The sequence below is a fragment of the Mustelus asterias genome, chromosome 4 (genome assembly GCF_964213995.1).
Source record: "Mustelus asterias chromosome 4, sMusAst1.hap1.1, whole genome shotgun sequence".
NCBI lineage: Eukaryota > Metazoa > Chordata > Chondrichthyes > Carcharhiniformes > Triakidae > Mustelus > Mustelus asterias.
Genome location: NC_135804.1, coordinates 19,419,827 through 19,440,957, shown reverse-complemented (window position 1 = coordinate 19,440,957; position 21,131 = coordinate 19,419,827). Strand labels below are relative to the sequence as shown.

The window sequence follows — 21,131 nt, the reverse complement described above, 5'->3', positions numbered from 1 at the left end:
AGAGGGCTGTGGAAACTCAATCATTGAACGTGTTCAAATCAGAACTGAATAGATTTCTGTATACTAATAACACCAAGGGTAATGGGGATAGCGTGGGAAAGTGACCTTGAGATGGTTGATTAGCCATGGTAGCAATAATAGGAAGACAGATTATTATTTGAATGGGTGTAAATTGGGAGAGGTGAATACTCAGTGAGACCTTGATGTCTTAGTGCATCACTCGCTGAAAGTAAGTGCACAGGTACAGCAGGCAGTAAAGAAGGCAAGTGGTATGTTGGACTTCATAGTGAGAGGATTTGATTATTGGAATAGGAATGTTTTGCTGCAATTGTATAGGGCATGGGTGAGGCCACATCTGGAGTATTCTGTGCAGTTTTGGTGTCTTTATCTGAGGAAGGATGTCCTTGCTATCGAGGGAGTGCAGCGGACGTCTACCTGGCTGATTCTGAAGATGGCAGGTCTGTCATATGAGGAGAGACTAAGTCTGATAGGATTATATTCATTTGGAGTTTAGAAGAGTGAGAGGGGATCTCATAAAATTCTAACAGGGTTAGACTGGATGGATTCAGAAAGAATGTTCCTGATGGTGAGTAGAGCCCAGAACTAGGGGTCGTAGCTTGAGGATAAGGGGTAAACCTGTTAAGACTGAGGTGAGGAGAAATTTCCTCACCCAAAGAGCTATATCTAAAAAATTAGATATAACTCTTGGAGCTAAAGGGATCAAGGGATATGTGGGGAAGGGGGGATCAGAATTTTGAATTTGATGATCAGCCATGATCAAAATGAATGGCAGAGCAGGCTCAAAGGGCCGAATGGCCTATTCCTGCTTATAGTTCCGAAGTTTTTAGGTTTCTGTGATCTAATTGACTGGAGGAGCAGGCCCGATGTGCCAAATAGTTTCCTTCTGCTCCTCTGTTTCTATGTTCCTAAATTACAATAACTATGTAATGATTACCGAAGGAATGTGAAATAACATTTAAGCTTTCTTGAGATTGCTGGCAATGCGTATCGATGATGTGGAGATGCCGGCGTTGGACTGGGGTAAACACAGTAAGAAGTTTAACAACACCAGGTTAAAGTCCAACAGGTTTATTTGGTAGCAAAAGCCACACAAGCTTTCGGAGCTGCAAGCCCCTTCTTCAGGTGAGTGGGAATTCTGTTCACAAACAGAAAGGAATCCTTTCTTAAAGACTTGATTAGTTGTAAGTATTCGCATTCCAACCATTATTCATGTAAATTGAGTTTGTGTCTTTATATGCTCTGTTTGTGAACAGAATTCCCACTCACCTGAAGAAGGGGCTTGCAGCTCCGAAAGCTTGTGTGGCTTTTGCTACCAAATAAACCTGTTGGACTTTAACCTGGTGTTGTTAAACTTCTTACAATGTGTATCGAGTCAACTCTTTCATCACACTATGAACCACATTGTTCAAAGAATGAACAAGTTTGGTGAAATCTGGTGGCACTCTCCTGTAACAATCAGGTAACCAATGAAAAAATGAACACATCGAGGTGTTCTGTATAGCTACATTTCATTTTCTATGTTAGATCATAGACTGAGTGCACGACAAAGGAATCTTCAAAAGTTATCAGCTGCCATTAGATGCTCCCACCTTCCCGTGGGTAAGATAGGGACTGAACAAGTGAATGCATATTGAATTAGGATAACAAGATATTTCAGTGATAGTCAGTGTCCTGGACACTAGAAATGCAATAAGTATAAAGCAGGCAATATCTATCCTGATATTGATTTACTTAATTTGGAGTAATACAACAAAGAAATATTCAGACCTAACTCTGAAGAAAACGTTCCTTTTTCTGATAAAGCATTCAGGGAAATACATAATAGTTTTAAGATTAAAAGAATAAAGGTCCAAAATTAAAGACATGATAAGATGAGCTTGTTGCTGTGAGCGATGGCAGATTCTCTAGGTGGGATTGTACAGTCTTTCTCATCCCAAAACCGTAAAATCCTCCACCCGAGGTCAACCGACCTTTTCATTGCCCGCTCCGATTCCCGTGGCGCGTAGGGCGGTAAAATTCCGGCCTCTATCTCTGATGACAAAGGCTGCAGTAATGTTTGTTTGCATTCTGATATTCAATTTACATTGCATTTGGCTGAAGCATTATTTTGCGGTAATAGTTGTGCTTAATCAGGGATAATCAGCATGGCTTCGTCAGAGGGGAGTTATACCTAACAAATTTGATTGAATTTTTGAGGAGGTAACCAGGTATATAAACGAGGGTTGTGCAGTCGATGTGGTTTAGATGGATTTCAGCAATGTCTTTGACAAGGTCCCAAATGGGAGACCCATAAAGAAGGTAAATTCACACGGGATGCAGGATAATTTGATAAAGTGGATTCAAACTTGTCTCAGTTGTAGGAGACCGAGGGTGATGACAAAAGGTTGCTTTGGTGACTAGAAGCCAGTGTCCAGTGGCGTACCACAGGGATGTGTGTTGGGCCCCCTATTATTCATCATTTATATAAGTGACATTGATGACTATGTGGGGGGTAGGATTAGTCAGTTTGCGGATGAAAAGATTGGACGGGTGGTTAACAGTGAGGTGGAGTGTCTTGGACTACAAGAAGTTATGGATGGAATGGTCAAATGGGCAGATAAGTGGCAGTTGGAATTTAACCCTGAAAAGTGTGAGATACATTTTGGAAGGAGTCATTTGAAAAGAAAGTACTCAATAAATGGGAAAACAATAGGAAGTTCTGTGGAACAAAAGGAACCTTGACGTGTTTGTCCACAGATCTCTGGAAGCGGAAGAGCATGTTAGTAGGGTGGTGAAAAAGGCATATAGGATATTTGCCTTAATCAGTCAAGGCATAGGTTACAAAAGCAGGGAAGTCATGTTGAAGTTGTATAGAACTTTGGTGAGGCCACAGCTAGATCACTGTGTGCAGTTCTGGCCACCACATTATTGGAAAGATGTGATTGCTCTGGAGGGGGTGTAGAGGAGATGCACCAGGATGTTGCCTGGGATGAAACATTTATGCTATGGAGAGAGGTTGCGTAGGCTTGGGCTGTTTTCATTGGAACAGAGAAGACCGAGGGGCGACCTGATCGAGGAGTACAAGATTATGAGAAACATGGACAGAGTGGATAAGGAGCAGCTGTTCCCTTTAGTTGAAGGGTCAGTCACGGGGGGACATAGGTTCAAGGTGAGGGGCAGGAGGTTCAGGGGGGATGTGAGGAAAAAGTGTTTTATCCAGAGAGTGGTGATGGTCTGGAATGCGCTGCCTGGAAGGGTGGTGGAGGCGGGTTGCCTCACATCCTTTAAAGAGTATCTGGATGAGCACTTGGCACATCATAACATTCAGGGCTATGGGCCAAGTGCTGGAAAATGGGCTTAGGTAATATGTCGATGTGGACTTGGTGGGCCAAAGGGCCTCTTTTGCGCTGTATGATTCTATGATTCTAATCTGGTTTATCTTAGCATAAAAGGGATGCATTGGACTGAATCTTTTTTTTTCTTTATTCTTTTGTGGGATGTGGCTCTCAGTGGCAAGGCCAGCATTGGTTGCCCATCCATTTTCCAACTGATCTGCCTCCAGGCAAAATGGCCCCTGCTTGCTCCAGAGAGAGGGAGGCAAGACCAAGTCATGCCCACCAACCCTGGAAGCAATTCGGAGGCTGCCTCAATTCTCTGGGATTTTGACTGAGTTGTATTTAAAACTGTTAGGCCCTCTACACTTCACACCTGTTTACCCCCTCACCCGCTCATCAAGCACCCTACTTCACCCCATCCATCTCTATGTCCCCATATCTTCCATAGCCCCAAATCCCCCAATCCTCAATGCTCACTTATCCAGTATGCACTTTGCCCTATTATAACAATGGCAAGTCTTGAAATTCCCATGGAAAGAACAATTCAGAAATCTGTTATAAAAAAAACTGTTGCTCTTACAACCTTATAAATATGCTGATCAAACACATTCCATTCATAGTTTCGTTAACAAAATCTTTCCACTATTTAAGATCTCTTAATATTGTCCAAAAAAACATAGAGGCATTGAAAAAAGATCAGAGAAATAATAACTGATTATAAAGCCACAAAGATGCCATTCAAAGCAAACATTCCACTTCAGGCTTTGTAAATAGGCTACTGATGCGCTGGTCCATTAGTGACTCTTGGAGCTCAGCCAAACATTCATAATGAGGCTATCTGGCAACTCTATCAACAGAAGTAGATGGCGGGACATGTGTTACTCCTGGTCTCATTCTGAATACTCAACAATCACCTTCTGTATGTTTGGAGTAATCTCCTTATGTTTGGGATAAATTAGTCTGAGTCTGAAATATTCCTACTAATATAGTTTAAAAATAATGCTCAAACTCAAATAATGTTGGCCTTACATTATTCATGTCATGGTCATTCAAATAAAATACCTGTGGTCTTTTTCTTAAGAGGCAGTTTGTACATATATACACACACAATATCACTAGTTAATCAAGCAAATGTGACATTCATGCTAATTTGCTAGTAAAATTATCAGGACTGGCCAACTAAGAACTGCTGAAATTTTTGCGAAAAAGACAAGGTTCTGTTGATTTCTACTGCTATAATTCAGAACTGCATTTATACATTTTTTTGTAATTAGCAATAACTTTGCAACACTTTAAAAATCTGTCACTCATAAACATATCAATTTAAAGACACAAAAATTAGAGTGGGAAATTATCTTTTATACATACAATCCAACATGCCTTCATTCCTGCATTAAACAACAGCTTGTATTTATACAACACTTTTAATACTGATATGTTCCAAGGTGTTTCATTAGAGTGTTACAAAGCAAAATTTGACACTAAGCCACATAATGAGACATTTAGGCAGACTTGCTCAAAGAGGTAGAATTTTAGGTGTGCTTCAAAGGAGGGGAAAGGGGTTGAAAGATTTAGGGAGAGAATTTCAGAGCTTGTGGCCTTCATAACCAATGATGAAGTGACTAAAATCAGAGTGGAAGATTTTGATCAACTTTTATTTCTGTGGGTTTTGTATATGGTAGACTAATTAACTTTTAAGTTAGCTGCTTTTAAAGTGATCTGATGGAATTTCTGTTCGTCAATTAACAATAATAGTAATTGGGGAACAGGAAAGCAGTTGATGTGAGGAATTACACTTGATTTTGCTTGGAAGGAATAATTAACAGCATTGAACTTAAGGTGACACCTTCTGTTTAAACAAACCTGGCATTGCTTTAATTGATCTGTACCTGTGGGAAACTTTTATTTTCTGATATTGTGATAGGAAATGGTTTAATGGTCAATAATAGCTTTAGTGTGAAGCTTGTATTCGAATATGTTGACAAGGGAATAGAAACTTAGAAAATAGGAACAGGAGGCAGCCATTTGGCCCCTCGAGCCTGCTCTGCCATTCATTATGATCATGGCTAAACATCCAACTCAACGCCTGATCCTGCCTCCCCTCCATATCCTTTGATCCCCTTTGCCCCAAGTGTTAAATCTAACTGCTTCTGGAAAACTTACATGGCGGGGTTTTACGGCCTCGCTTGTCCCGAAACCATGAAATCCCGCCGGATGTCAATGGACCTTCCCATTTTCCGCCCCTTGCTGACTCCGATTCTTGTAGTGGGCAGGGTGGTAAAATTCCAGCCACAATGTTTTTGCCTCAACTACTTCCTGTGGTAGTGAATTCCATAGGCTGACCATCTCTGAGTCAAGAAATTTCTCCCCATTTCTGTCCTAAGCAGTCCACCCTGCAACCTCAGGCTGTGACCCATGATTCTGGACACTCCACCATTGGGAACATCTTTCTTGTGTCAATCTGTCTAGTCCTATTAGAATTTTATAGGTTTCTATGAGGTTCCCCTCATTCTTCTGAACTCCAGCAAATACAATCAGGCGGCATGGTCGCACAGTGGTTAGCACTGCTGCTTCACAGCTCCAGGGACCTGGGTTCGATTCCCGGCTTGGGTCACTGTCTGTGTGGAGTTTGCACATTCTCCTCGTGTCTGCGTGGGTTTCCTCCGGGTGCTCCGGTTTCCTCCCACAGTCCAAAGATGTGTGGGTTAGGTTGATTGGCCATGCTAAAAATTGCCTGTTAGTGTCCTGAGATGCGTAGGTTAGAGGGATTAGTGGATAAATATGTAGGGATATGGGGGTAGGGCCTGGGTGGGATTGTGGTCGGTGCAGACTCAATGGGCCGAATGGCCTCTTTCTGTACTGTAGGGTTTCTATGAATCCTTCCTTAAATACTCTGGGATGTAGGTTATCAGGCCCTGGGGATTTAGCAGACTTCAATCCCATCCATTTCCACACCTTTTCTCTACTAATACTGGTCCCCTTCAGTTCCTCACTCTCACTAAACCCTCTGGCAGGAATTGTCCCATCCCACCCGCCACTGGAATTCTAGCGGGTGGGGGGGCGGACCATGTAAAGGGCCATTGAAGTCGGGCAGGAATCTCTGGTTTTCAGGTGGGAATGGCCAGAGAATTCCACCCTATGTTCCTCAACATTTTTAGTATCTTATTTATGTCCTCCTTTGTGAAGACAGAATCAAAGTATGTATTCAGTTAGCCAACCATTTCTTTGTTCCCCATTATAAATTTCCCTGTTTCTGATTGTAAGAGACCAATATTTGTCTTCAATCTTTTTTCTCCTCACATACCTATAGAAACTTTTGCAGCCAATTTTCACATTCCCTACAAGCTAATTTTTGTACACTAATTTCCCCTTCCTAATCAGTCCATTGGTCCACCTTTGCTGAATTCTAAACTGCTTCCAATCCTCAGGTCTGTTGTTTATCTTGGCCAATTTGTTTGCCTCTCCCTTGAATTTAATGCTATCTCTAATTTTCCTTGTCAGCCATGGTTTGGCCACCTTTCCAGTTTTACTATTGTACCAGACAGGAATAAACAATTGTTGCAGTTCTCCCATGCGCTCCTTGAACGTTCACCATTGCCTATCAACTGTCATTCCTTAAAGTGATGGTTCCCAAACTATCATAGCCAACTCATGCCACATATCGCCATAGTTTCCTTCATTAAGATTCAGTTCCCATGTCTCAGAATCAACTACATCACTCTCCATCTTGATGGAAAATTTTCTATCATGTTATGGTTGCTCACCGAGAAGGTGCCTTGCACAACTAGATTGACAATTATTACTTTCTCATTGAGAAGGTGCCTTGCACAACTAGATTGACAATTATTACTTTCTCATTAACCAGTCTAGAATTGCCGGCTCTCTAGTTGGTTCCTCAATGTATTGGTCCAGAAAACCATCCCATATACAATCTAGGAATTCCCCCTCTATGGTACTGTGACTGATATGATTTGCCCAATCTCTCTGCAGATTAAAATCACCCACAATTACAGATGGTTCCTTTATCACATACATCTCTAATTTCCTGTTTAATGTCATTGCCACCATCACCACTACAGTTTGGGGGTCTACACACAAACCCACTAACGCTTTTTGTGACTTTATGTTTCTTAGTTCTACCCATATAGATTCCACATTGTTGGAGTTAATTTCCTTCCTCAGCATGGTGTTAATTTCCTCTTTAACCATCAATGCAACTCCACTGCCTTTACCTTTTCTATCTGTCCTTCCTAAATACTGAATACCCCTGGGTATTCAGTATCACCACAGGTCACCCTGCAGCCATGTCTTCATAATCCCGACTATATCGTACCTGTTTACATCTATTTGCATGATTAATTCATCCACTTTATTGAGAATGCTTCACGGGTTAAGGCACAAAGCCTTTAGGCTTGTCCTTTTAACATTACTGGACCCATTCCCACTATTTTTCACTGAGACCCTGTTTGAATCTGTTTTCTCTGTCTATCACATTTCTTATTCCCCTTTCTTTCTTTGTTTTTTGTCCTTGATTCCGCCTCCTCTGACTTCTTGCATTAATTCTCCTCACTGCTCTTTTGTAGATTTTCCCATTAAAAGCAGTTCCCAGCCTACCTTGCCAGATCCTGTCTTTTTTTACTGAAATCTGCTCTTCCCCCAATCCAAAACGTTTTTTTGCAGCTTGTCTATTTCCTTGTCCGTAACACGTTTAAATTGTACTATGTTGTGATCGCTATCACTAAAATGCTCCCCATCCACCACCTCAACCACCTGTCCACCTTCATTACCCAGAATCAGGTCCAGCACAGCTCCCTCTCTTGTTGGACCCTCCACATATTGATGTAAAAAATTCTCCTGTACACATTTCAAGAAATCTACTCCATCCAAGCCCTTAACATTATGTATGTCCCAGTTAATGTTGGGAAAGTTGAAATCACTGAATATAATAACCCTATTGTTATTGTTTTTGCACACATCTACAAACTGAGCACATATTTGCTCCTCAATATCCCTCTGACTATCTGGGGGTCTATAATAAACACCTAACAATGTGGCTGCCCCTTTTTTATTCCGAAGCTGTACCCACAAAACTTCATTTGATGCTCCCTCCAACATATCATCTCTCCTTACTGCAGTAACTGACTCCTTAACTAATAAAGCAATGCCTCCTCCTCTTTTATCTCCTCCCCGTCTCACCTGAAGAATCTATATCCCGGAATATTGAGTTGCCAATCGTGTCCTCCCTTCAGCTATGTCTCTGTGATGGCTAATATATCACACTTCCATGTGTCAATCATTGCCCTCAACTCATTTGTTTACCTACAATACTCCTGGCATTAAAGTAGAGATCATCCAACCTGGCCTTACTCCCTTGAAACTTAATACAGCTGCACTCCCTCTGACTTGTTTGTTTTTCTGTCTGATTCTGTGCCCTTATTCTGCTAACAGTCTGTGTCCCCTCCCCCTGCCAAATTGGTTTAAGGTCCTCCCAACAGCACTAGCAAAACTTCCCGGACCAATGTTAGTCCCGTTCTGGTTCAGATGTAGACCGACCCGCTTGTACAGGTCCCACCTTCCCCAGAAATGGTCCGAGTGATCCAGGAATCTAACACCCTCCTTCCTGCACCAACTTTTAAGCCACGCATTCATCTGCATTATCCTCCTATTTCTGTGCTTGCGAGCACGTGGCACTGAGAGTACAACCCGAGAGGTCGTGCTTTTTACTCTACTGCCTAACTCCCTGAATTATTGATGCATGACCTCATCCCTCTTTATATCTATGTCATTGGTACCAATATGTACCATGACCTGTGCTTTATCACCCTCCCCCTTCAACATGCCTTGCAGTCGTTCAGTAACATCCCGGACCCGAGCACCAGGGAGGCAACATACTATCCTGGAGTCACGTTGACGGCCACAGTAGCACCTGTCTATATCCCTGACTATTGAATCCCTTATTATTATTGCCCTGCATCTCTTTCCCCCCCTCCTGTACAGGCAGGTTGCTTGTGGTGCCAGAAGCTTGGCTCTGACTGCACTCCCTGGAGGAACCAGTGCCCCCATCAGTCTCCAAAATGGAATACCGACTTGCGAGCAAGAATCCAGGGGACTCCTGAACTACCTGTCTATGTCTCTTGGACTGCCTGGTGGTCACCCATTCCCTTCCTTCCTGAAGTCCCTTCAGCTGTGGTGTGACCAGCTCCCTAAATGTACTATCCACAATGCTCTCAGACCCGCGGATGCTCCACAGTATCCCCAGCCGCTGTTCCAGCTCTGAAACTTGGGCTTCCAGGAGCTGCAGCTGAACACACTTCCTGCACACATCCTGGCCCCAGGCACTGGAAATGTGCCCGGCCTCCCACATGGAGCAAGAAGAGTAAACCACAGCTTCGAGCTCTCCTGCCCTGACTAAACCCTTTAAGTTTAAAAACTTTATAAGTTTTTTTTTAAAAGAAGTTAAGCAAATAATTCCTTACCCTTGCCTATATTGTGAGTTTCAATTTAATATGGTTTGGAAATACCCATCAGGACTTAATCACCAATCAGCTGCATCTGTTGGACTCGCATCACTCTCTAACCAGTTATGTCTGTGCCCTCTTCTTTGGTGATAGGAAGAGCAAGGGAGGGAAACACTAATGTAGAGTTTGGGGCTTAACCGCTCCTTGACACCAGTTCTTCCACTTTCCACTTTTCAGTACACGTGACTGCGCCGACGTCTCCCAGAATGCTCCTCAGTGAAGTCTCTCAGCCACCTTTGCTGGATTCTCAAGAGTCTGTAATAAGAACAAAATGACAGCACAGGAACAGACCCTTCGGCCCTCCAAGCCTGCACCGACCATGCTGCCCGACTTAACTAAAACCCCCTACCCTTCCGGGGACCACATCCCTCTATTCCCATCCCATTGATGTATTTGTCAAGACACCCCTTAAAAGCCAGTACCGTATCCGCTTCCACTACCTTCCCCGGCAGCGAGTTCCAGGCACCCACCACCCTCTGTGTAAAACATCTGCCTCGTACATCTCCTTTAAACCTTGCCCCTCGCACCTTAAACCTGTGCCCCCTAGTAATTGACTCTTCCACCCTGGGAAAAAGCTTCTGACTATCCACTTTGTCCATGCCTCTCAAAATCTTGTAGATTTCTATCAGGTCGCCCCTCAACCTCTGTCGTTCCAGTGAGAACAAACCAAGTTTCTCCAGCCTCTAGTTCAGGAGTCCCCTGGGGTCTCGCTCGCAAGTCGGTATTCCATTTTGGAGGCTGATGGGGGCACTGATTCCTCCAGGGAGTGCAGTCAGAGCCAAGCTTCTGACACCACAACCTCTCTAATCTGGGGAGTACATATAGCCCAGAGAGTTGTGGGATTTGAGATTACAGAAACAGGGAGATGTGAATCCATGGCAGGATTGGAAAACAGTTTGAAAGGAGAAATTGCAAAACGCGCGAGCATCCCCTGAGGCGAACCCTCATAGAAAATGCTCACTTTTGATACTTCAGTTGAAGTATTTTTCAGGCATTTTGAAGTGTGCGGTGAACATAAGCATTGTGTTTTTTAATCAAAAAAATAAAAAGATATTTGCTCAATTTTATTGAACATTGTTCTTGATTTGGTCATATGGAAATTAGCTTTCCTTTTATATTTTACAACTGCTCCCTTCCAGCTATTAATCTAACACAGGCGAAAAAGAAAAGAACTTGATGGAGTTTGATTTCAACACAGTGAAGGAGGAGGGAGAACCTGGCGATTGATATGTTTAGTATGGAAAGCTCAAAAAAGAAGTAATGTAATAGTGACAAACAGAAGTCTGAACTGGAATTTGTTCTTGTAAAGGAGAATTAACCTTTGTTCTGAAAATCTGTTTTCCACAATAAAGGAGCAATAGAAATATAAATCTCAGTTGACACATTCACATCAAAGATCCATAAGACTTATCAGGAAGATGGATTCTTAAAAAGGTAGCATAGAATGTGGACACTGCGACAAAATGGACTCCAGGTGGCACAGTAGTTAGCACTGCTGCCTCACAATCCCAGGGACCAGGGTTCAATTCCTGGCTTGGTCACTGTCTGTGCAGAGACTGCGTGTTCTCCCTGTCTCTGTGTGAGTTTCCTCCGGGTGCTCTGGTTTCCTCCCACTGTCCAAAGCTGCATGGGTTAGGTGCATTGGCCATGCTAAATTGTCCCTCAGTGTACCCAAACAGTCACCGGATTGTGGCGACGAGGGGATTTTCACAGTAATTTCATTGCAGTGTTAATGTATGACTACTCGTGACATTAATAAATAAACACTAAAACTTTAGGTGGCTGCTTCTTTGGTTTTAATACAGGCAAGACCTGAACATCCATCTGGAAAGACATTAAAGTGTGGATGACCTCAGAGAACTTTCATTGAAGAGACTTAAAGTTACAATGCCTTGTAGACTTGCTGTCCCCTTGAAGTTGGACTTACAAATAAAGACATTTCAGAGGCTATTTGTAGCTGTATTGATAGGTTGTCAAATATCCCCCAGTGCGTGTCAAATTGCTCAGCCATCAACCCATTGTGTGGACACCAGAAAACATCGATACTGTTACCACATAACAGAAACTGGCTTGTAATAGGAATTACTTGAAAATACTTTGTGATGCACAAGGATTGGGCAGGGCAGATCAGTCTGAAAGAAAGGCCTCGGAGGGAATGCATCTTGTTTCAAAAAGAACCCCTGCATCAAAAAAGTCATCTCAGGAAGAGAAGTTATGTTTTTCTTGGACCTGTGGATTGTAATCTTGATGATAGGGGTTTGACTGCAGCTTACGAATGGAAAATCGTGAAACCTATTCCTGCTTAATTTACTAGTGTGGATTCATCACCGTAAACATCCGATTTGCATTTTTTATCTTCTTCAGCAGACTTCCAAAGTGAATTTGCATGCCTACCATGTTTTTGGTGAACTTCTTGGAGAAGTGTCTGTGTGTCTGTGTCTGTGAATGCCTGTGCCTGTGTGAGCTTGTGTGTGTGTGTATGCTTCTGTGTACGCTTCTGTGTGTGTGTATCTGTGTCTGTGTGAGCTTCTGTGTCTGGAGTGTGTGTCTGTCTGTGTGTGTGTGTCTGTGTGAGCTTCTGTGTCTGGAGTGTGTGTCTGTCTGTGTGTGTGTATCTGTGTCTGAGTGTGTGTGTGTGTGTATGTGTGTGTGCTATAGAAATAAACATTTATTCTTTATTTTGATGTATATTTACATGAAAACCTGTCTTGTCTCTGTTCTGGAAAATCACAACACTCAAAGGGTTAAAATGTTCCTTCTCAAAACTACATCTTGTTGTGCTCAGTTAAGAGATGGGCAAAGGAGGAAATTATCTCTCCTGTCCATGTTCTGGTCAAGTTTCCTGCATTTTGATGCACTCTTCCCAAAGTTATTGCCATGGATGTTTGGGCGTCCCATATTTGTCTATACATTGTACTTCATTTTTTGTGCCTGCAACTATTTAAATATAAAATGAAGTCATTAGCTTATGAATGTTCATATTAGCATGCAAACATTGAACATGTTGGAACATAGAAAAGTGCAGGACTAGAAAGAAACACACAGAGATCAGGCTGGGTACAAAGACTAATATTCTTCAAATGCTCACTCTCTGAAATACCCATCCAATTTAACTTGCCATCTGTCTTTGTGCATCCCTAGGCAATCTATTTCACATGTTTACCACCCTCTGTGCAAAGTAATGGAATCTACGCTATCTGAGTGTGTCAGTCTTCCCTCGCTCCAGCCTGCACTCCTTATTTCCAGAATTAGTGGTGATCTCATTCATTCAACATTGCTTAGTGCACTACTTTAACAAAGGCATCATTGCTTTTATTTTAAAGAATGGGAACAAACAATGCTGAAAGACTCAGAAGTTATCAATTATATTTTCTCTTCATTACTGTTGCGGTTTGCTGGACCTTGCTGTGGACTTGCCATGCCAAATGTGCTGATATATAGCAGGGATTATGCTGCAAATAAATGGTTATATAGCATTTTGAAATGTCCTTAGGACATGACAATAATAAGACGAGAATGTAAGGAAGAGGATTATTTATGCTTAGTCTTTCATTGTCGGAAGCGAGAGACAGCTTCCCCAGATAGGAAAGTCGTGTTAAGTTTTGTGTTGAACTTCAGCTTTTCTTAGAGATTAGCGTTGTCAAGAGAAAATACTGCTTTGACAGGAAGGATGAAGTCAAGTTTTTTTTAAAGGAGATTTATTAACAGAGTGAGCATTTTAGAGGAAAACAGTGAGACCAAGAATGGAACAGCAGGGTTGAAACTGTGAAGCAACAATGACATTTAGAAAATTGGTTCTATACTCTCGTAGACTCAAAATTTTGCAACCTAGTGAATTCTGATTGGTTCACATTTTTGGCAGGCTCAGCCTTCATCTGCCATGTCCATGTGTTATTGGTCTAGTTGGCTCTCCTGGTATCATTAGTTAGGATCCGTGACTTGAGCTGAGGAAACATCATTAACTTCTGTAGTGCTAATCTGCCTTCAGTTTTTGAAAAGGAGATTGTGAATGCCAACCCCAACTCCCATCCTGGGGTGTGTACATTATCGCACTCTGAGAGCAATTGTACAAGCTCCTTTCCTTTATACACCAAAGGGCATCTGAAGAGAGAACCATCTCTCCTCATACTGGACATCAGGACTTACAACCACAATTGTAACAAGAGAAATGATGTGAAATAGATCAAAGATTGTATTTCTGTTCTTATAAATATGCTTTGAGTGGTCCCACACGAGACCTAGAATGTCCTTTACATTGCTACGCTGGTTCTCCGGAAAATAGATGATGTGGTGGGCAGAATAGGTGGTGGGAGGCGGGTGGGGGGTGAGGGGGGCAGAAGTAAGGGGAAGAGTTGGAGAGGGGATGGTCGTGTTGGTCGAATGAAAAGGACACAGCTGAATACACCTCAATGCACTCTTCCAACTTCATTCATCTCCGATTTGCTGGGAACATGGCGGGAGGGTGGAGGCAGGAAGGTGGTTGAAATAACTCTTCATAGCCTGGCGTCCCTTCACCCGATTCCTTTCATTTACAAACCCATTTCCGCTCCTAAGAGTGCTGCAAGTACAAAGTCAAAATCCGGAGTGCCAGTGGTCCTGGCACTCCTTGATGTTTATACAGCTGAGACTCCCTGATTGGGCAGGCAATCATGACCTCAATCAGGGAGCTCATACTCCAAGAGGCCAACCTCCTGGGCCTCGTTGAGGTCATTACAGTGGGATGTGGCGCAGAAAATTTCAACCAATTTGGTTATATGCCTGACAGGCTAATTTCAGCAATATTTAGCTGTAATTGGTCCCAACTCCTGCGGTGGTACAATCTTGGTTCGATGTCTATTGCGGTCATTATTGTCTGATTATTTTTCCAGTACAATTGCAGCAGAGTTCCTCAAATGTGTACTGGCAGTGTTGCGGTATGGTAATTATTTTTAACTCCAAAAAGACAATTCCAAATAATTAATGGTGATCTATGTCGTTGGAAATGTCAAGAGAAATTACTGGTAAAATCTCTGAGAGGAGGTTATGTGCAAAGAAGGTCCTTTTCTACCTTGAAAATAAAAAAAAATAGGTTTGAGGTTCTGCAAAATGATATTGTAATTCTAACCTTTCGGTATTCAGTATTCATTGCAGCTTTCAAACAGTCTACATCTCATACCTGCATCAGAAAATTATTTATTATAAAGGCTCAATGAATAGTTCTTAAAAGCAAAGGGATAGAAATATAATGGAACGCCCCTGAGAAAATATTCTGCTGGACAAAAAAATAAATACATTTATAATGTTAGAAGTTTACTTTTAATCTGCTTTGATAGCTTCGCTTGATAAAACACTTTTCTATTCAACATATCAAGTTTGAGCTTCAGGCTTGATTTTCCATTCTGTGGCTAAAGAATGGAGAGATAGCCTTTATATCATATCTTATCATGTCCTGAGGACATTTCAAAATGCTTCATAACCAGTTATTTACCTTTTTAAAGTATAATCGCTGCTGTATATCAGCACCTATGGCATCCATGGCAAACAGTAACTGCCATGAATCCATACAGGGTGACATTGCTGTGCTTTTTGGATGTAAAATGGGCTTCGTGCTGCAAAGTGTAACTGTGGAATAAACTGTGCCCAATCTGTACAGGCATTTGGACCACCACTAAATTTACTAGGCTTCTTTTCTCATTGAATCCATCGAATCATAGAGTCTCTACAGTGCAGAAAGAGGTTGTCCACTATACTCTAGGGTCTGACAATTATTGTTGACAGAATTAATGGATGAAGTCTTGCTGCATTTGCATGATATACTCTGCATGCTCGTTTAACAAAGGTCATAGAGTCATAGAGGTTTACAGCTTGGAAACAGGCCCTTCAGCCCAACTTATCTATGCCGCCTTTTGTTTTAACCAGTAAGCTAGTCCCAATTGCCCATTGATTTGGCCCATATCCCTCTATACCCATCTTACCCATGTAACTGTCTAAATGTTTTTTAAAAGACAAAGTTGTACCCACCTCTACTACTACCTCTGGCAGCTTGTTCCAGACACTGACCACCCTCTCTGGGCCTTTTGTATCTCTCCCCTCTCACCTTAAACCTATGCCCTCTAGTTTTAGACCCCCCTACCTTTGGAAACAAATGTTGACTATCTAACTGACCTATGCCCCTCATTATTTTATAAACCTCTATAAGATCACCCCGAGGTCTCCTACGCTTCAGGGAAAAGAAACCCAGTCTATCCAGCCTCTCCTTATAACGCAAACCATCAAGTCCCGGTAGCATCCTAGTCAATCTTTTCTGCACTCTTGTGTTGATATGGTTTGATACTCTCATGAACCGATAAGCATTATGTGAACGTGTCAGGTACTTTGCCTGCATGCGTAACCAATCATGACATTGAGGGTCTGAAAGTGGGGTGGCAGCAGATTCAATAGGAGTCAGTGGGATATTATTTAAAGGGCAGTGACCATTGTAACATAAGATTTAAGTTGGCCATGGAAAAGGACAAGGAACAATCCAGAACAGGAATAATTAATTGGGGGAAGCCAATTTCGAAGGGATGAAAATGCATCTTAGTCGAGTGAATTGGAATCAACTGTTGTCATATAAAATGGTGGCTGAACAATGGGCCAAATTCAAAGGAAAAGTATTGCAGGCAATGTCAGGATATATTCCCTTGAGGGGAAAGGTAGGACAAATAGATCCAGAGCGCCTAGATAACGAGAGATAGAGATGAAGATGAAAAGGAGGAAGTGAAGATATCAGGTAGAAAATACAATGGAGAATCAGGCTGACTATGAAGTTTATTGATTAGTGTCCCAAGTAGGCTTACATTAACACTGCAATGAAGTTACTGTGAAAATCCCCTAATTGCCACACTCTGGTGCCTGTTCGGGTACACTGAGGAAGAATTTGGTATGGCCAGTGCACCTAACGAGCATGTCTTTCAGACTGTGGGAGGAAACCAGGTACTAGAAGAATTTACAGTTGAGAGGGAGGAGGTGTTAAAAGGCTATTTTTACTTAAAATTGGTAAGTTACCAAGACCGAGTGAGATGCGGATCAAGGGTACTAAGAGAAGTGAGATTCAAAGTTGCAGAGGTGCAAGTGATAATTATTCAGTCTTCCTGAGACACGGTGCCAAAGGACTGGAGAATTGCGAATGTTATTAACCCTTGTTCAAAAAGGGATGCAAGGATAAAACTGGCAACTACAGAACAGTCACTTTCACTTCTGTGCTAGGGAAACCTCTGGCAAATATAGTTAGGAACAAAATCAATAGTCACTTAGCGAAGTGCAGGATAATTAGGAAGGCCAGCATGGCTTTACTGAGGAAAAATCATGTTTAAGTAACTTGCTGGAGTTTTTTGAGGACTTTACAGAACAGGTTGATAAGGGCAAAGCTGTTAATATTGTGTCTATGGATTTTCAAAAGGCCATGCCACACAATAGCTTTGTGAGCAAAATTCTGGCTCTTGGGGGAAAAGAGGGAAAGTAGGCACTGAGAACAGAGATTGGCTGAGTGACGGGAAACAGTGAGTGGTGATAAATAGTTGTCTTGTGAATTGGAGGAAGGTTGGTGGTGGAGTTCCCCAGGGGTCTGTGTTGGGTTCTTCTTGATATTTATTAATGACCTGGACTGTGGTGCACAGGACCTGATTTCAAAACTTTCAGATGATACAGAGATTGGAAAAGTTATCAACTGAGATGAGGGTAGTCCTGAAATTCAGAAGGACATATATTTGTTGGTGGATTCAAGTGTCAGATGCAGAGAAGTGTAAGGTGATTCATTTTGATAGGAAGAATGTGGAGAGAAAGTATAAAATAAAGGGAGAAACTCTGAAGGAAGTGTCGGAACAGAGGGATCTCACTGTATATGTACGTTAAGTTATTTAAGATGGTAGGACATGTTGAGACAAGCATATCATACCATAGATCAACGTAAAATACTGCACATACAGGAATCTGAAACAAAAACAGAAAAATGCTGAAAAATCTCAGCAGATCTGACAGAATCTGTGGAGAGAGAATAGAACTAACGTTTCAAGTCTAGATCTTAGAATCTTAGAAACCCTACAGCACAGAGAGAGGCCATTCGGCCCATCGAGTCTACACCGACCACAATCCCACCAGGCCCGACCCCCATATCACTACATATTTACCCACTAATCTCTCTAACCTACGCATCCCAGGACACTAAGGGCAATTTTAGCATGGCCAATCAACCTAACCCGCACATTTTTGGACTGTGGGAGGAAACCGGAGCACCCGGAGGAAACCCACGCAGACACGAAGAGAATGTGCAAACTCCACACAGACAGTGACCCAAGCCGGGAATCGAACCCAGGTCCCTGGAGCTGTGAAGCAGCAGTGCTAACCACTGTGCTACCGAGCCGTGTTGAAAGTGACAGCTCTGATGAAGGGTCATCTAGACTCAAAACATTGGCTCTATTCTCTTTCCACAGATGCTGTCAGATTTGCTGAGATTTTCCAACATTTTTCTGTTTTCATATCATGCCCTTGACGTGAGTAGAAGTGTAATGAGGGCATGTTGAACTTGCAAAAGACATGTATCCATTTCTGGGCAACATACTTGAGGAAGGATGCGAAGGCATTGAAGAGAATACAGAGGAGATTCACAAGAATGTTTCCAAGAATGAAGAACTGTAGATATGAGGCTAGATTGGAGAATTTGGGACTGTTTTCTTGGGGAAAAGAAGCCTGAGAGGAGACTTGATTAAATTATATAAGATCCTGAGGGGTATTGACAGAGTAAATAGTGAGAAACTGTTCCCGCTCTGGAGAGCATCAAAAGCGAGAGAACACAGATGCAAAATAATTGGCAAAAGCAGTAAAAAAGATGCGAGGAAACATTCTTTCACCGAGAGGGTGCTGGAGTCTGGGAAAAAAACTTCCTGAGGCAGCACGGTGGCACAATGATTAGCACTGCTACCTCACAGCGCCAGGAATCTGGGTTCAATTCCGGCCTTGGGTCATTGTCTGTGTGGAGTTTGCACATTCTCCCAGTGTCTGCGGCGGTTTCCTCTGGGTGCTCCAGATTCCTCCCACACTCTAAAGATGCGTGGGTTAGGTTGATTGGCCATACTAAATTGTCCCTTTGTATCCCAATATGTGTAGGCTAGGGGGATTAACAGGGTAAATGCGTGGGGGTATGGGGATAATCGGGCGGTGAGCCTGAGTTAGAGGCTATGTTGGAGAGTCAGTTCAGAGTTGATGGGTCAGATGGCCTCTTCCTGCACTGTAGGGATGATTCTATGATTGTAGAGGGTGGTGGAGGCAGGTTTGATCAAGGTATTTGATTGCAAATTGGATAGCTATCTGAAAAGAGAGAATGTGCAAAGTTATGGAGGTAAGGCGGGAAGTGGGAATGGGTAGGATTTTTTTCAGGGTGCCAGTGCAGACTCGATGGGCTGAATGGCCTCCTTCTGTACTGTAATGATTCAGTGATTCAATAATAACTTTCAAAAGGGAATTGGATATATAATTAAAAAGAGGGGGAAAAAATGTGATTCCAATGGGGAAAGATCAGGTGGAGTGAGTGGGACTAATTGATTAACTCTTTCAAAGAATAGTCAAATAGTATGAAGGCCAAATGGTCTCCTTTCTCCTGGAACAATCTTATCAATTTTGTCTTCTCTCCAATTCAATAGCCCTGTATTGCTAAGACTGATGTGAACATCGACGCAATCTGAAAGAAGATCTCTATACCATTTCCACACAGTATTTTATCAGCATATTTTTACAGTCAATTGCAAATAGTCAAGTGGGATCTAAATGTGAATTGATTTTCTGTGAACTAAGAAACATTTAAATTGTTACCTATTTCTGGTGGAATTCCTCTGGGGCTAACTTGTTCACCCAGCCCGGGGGTTGTTGAAAGAAAATTGCTGATGTGAAAGATTTTTGGAGCATGCTTCTGTCACTGGAATAATTCAACTTACTCAATCCATCTCTACCCCAAATAGCTGCAAGTGGAAATTACTGACTCCAGTGGGAAGCTGCTTGAAGGACCGGCCACCCTGTACATCACGATTATTGATCAGAATGATAACAAACCTCTCTTCAGGGAAGGACCGTACGTGGGCCATGTTCTGGAGTCGTCCCCTACTGGTGAGTTGTTATAGTTCGGAACTGCATTTACAGATGGCATACTTTTTGTGAGTCGATAGGTATTATTTAAATTAAAGTGTTCTCCTTTCTGATCCTTAGGAAGGGTTTTATCAGTAGGACACTTTGTGAAATTAATTGATTTTGAAAGGTTTGAATGTCCTGATTTTAAGAATACTGGCAGGATTGTAGTTCTGTCTTATTATTTTTTGCTGCATTACCATTTGCAATTGAGGGCAAGCTGGCAAACCACATGGGTGGCACAGTGGTTAGCACTGCTGCCTCAGAGCGCCAGGGACCCAGGTTCGATTCCCAGCCTTGGTTCACTGTCTGTGTGAGTCTGCACGTTCTCCCCGTGTCTGCGTGGGTTTCCTCCAGGTGATCTGGTTTCCTCCCACAGTCTGAAAGACGTGCTGATTAGGTGTATTGGCCATGCTAAATTCTCCCTCAGTGTACCCGAACAGGCGCTGGAGTGTGGCGACTAGGAGATTTTCACAGTAACTTCATTGCAGTGTTAATGTAAGCCTACTTGGGACACTAATAAATAAACTTTAAACGTTAAAGTTTAAGTGGGGTTAACCCTCCATTAACTGGGCATTCTCCTTGTCCAGGGACTCGATTGGAAAAATTCCACCTGCTGTTTCTGTGGAATGCACTTATATGACCATTCTTCTGATAGCCTTCTTCTCCCCTGGATACCGCCATCTTATCTCTGTTTAATAACTCCTGGCAATAACACAGAGATTAGTAGCTCAGCAACATGGAAGATCAAACCATGTATGCTAACCGTCCCAGAGCAGAGGAGATTTTGTTCAGGTATTGGTTGACCCTGTACGTCTTCTGGATGGAATAGAAGGAGCACTGGAGGGAGGAATGGGGTGACATGGCGGCCATAGTGGTTAGCACTGCTGCCTCACAGTGCCAAATACCTGGGTTCAATTCAAGCCTTGGATGACTGTCTGTGTGGAGTTTGCACGTTCTCCCCATGTTTGTGTGGGTTTTTTCCGGGTGCTTCGGTTTCCTCCCACAGTCCAAAGATGTATAGGTTAGATGGATTAGCCATGATAAATGTTTGGGGTTACAGGGATAGGGTGCGGGAAAGTGTCTGGGTAAGGTATTCCTTCAGAGAGATTCGGTGCAGACTCGATAGGTCGAATGGCCTCCT

At 42.5% G+C, this 21,131-nt stretch overlaps 1 protein-coding gene across 2 annotated transcripts in view; it reads left to right on the top strand.

Moving 5' to 3' along the window:
- cdh13 (cadherin 13, H-cadherin (heart)) overlaps positions 1 to 21,131 on the top strand; it is a 1,022,665-nt gene that overhangs the window by 487,750 nt on the left and 513,784 nt on the right. For both annotated transcript variants that reach the window (XM_078210633.1, XM_078210635.1), the window contains exon 6: positions 19,825 to 19,969. In XM_078210633.1, coding sequence (XP_078066759.1) covers positions 19,825 to 19,969 — 145 coding nt within the window. The remainder of the gene's footprint in view (positions 1 to 19,824; positions 19,970 to 21,131) is intronic.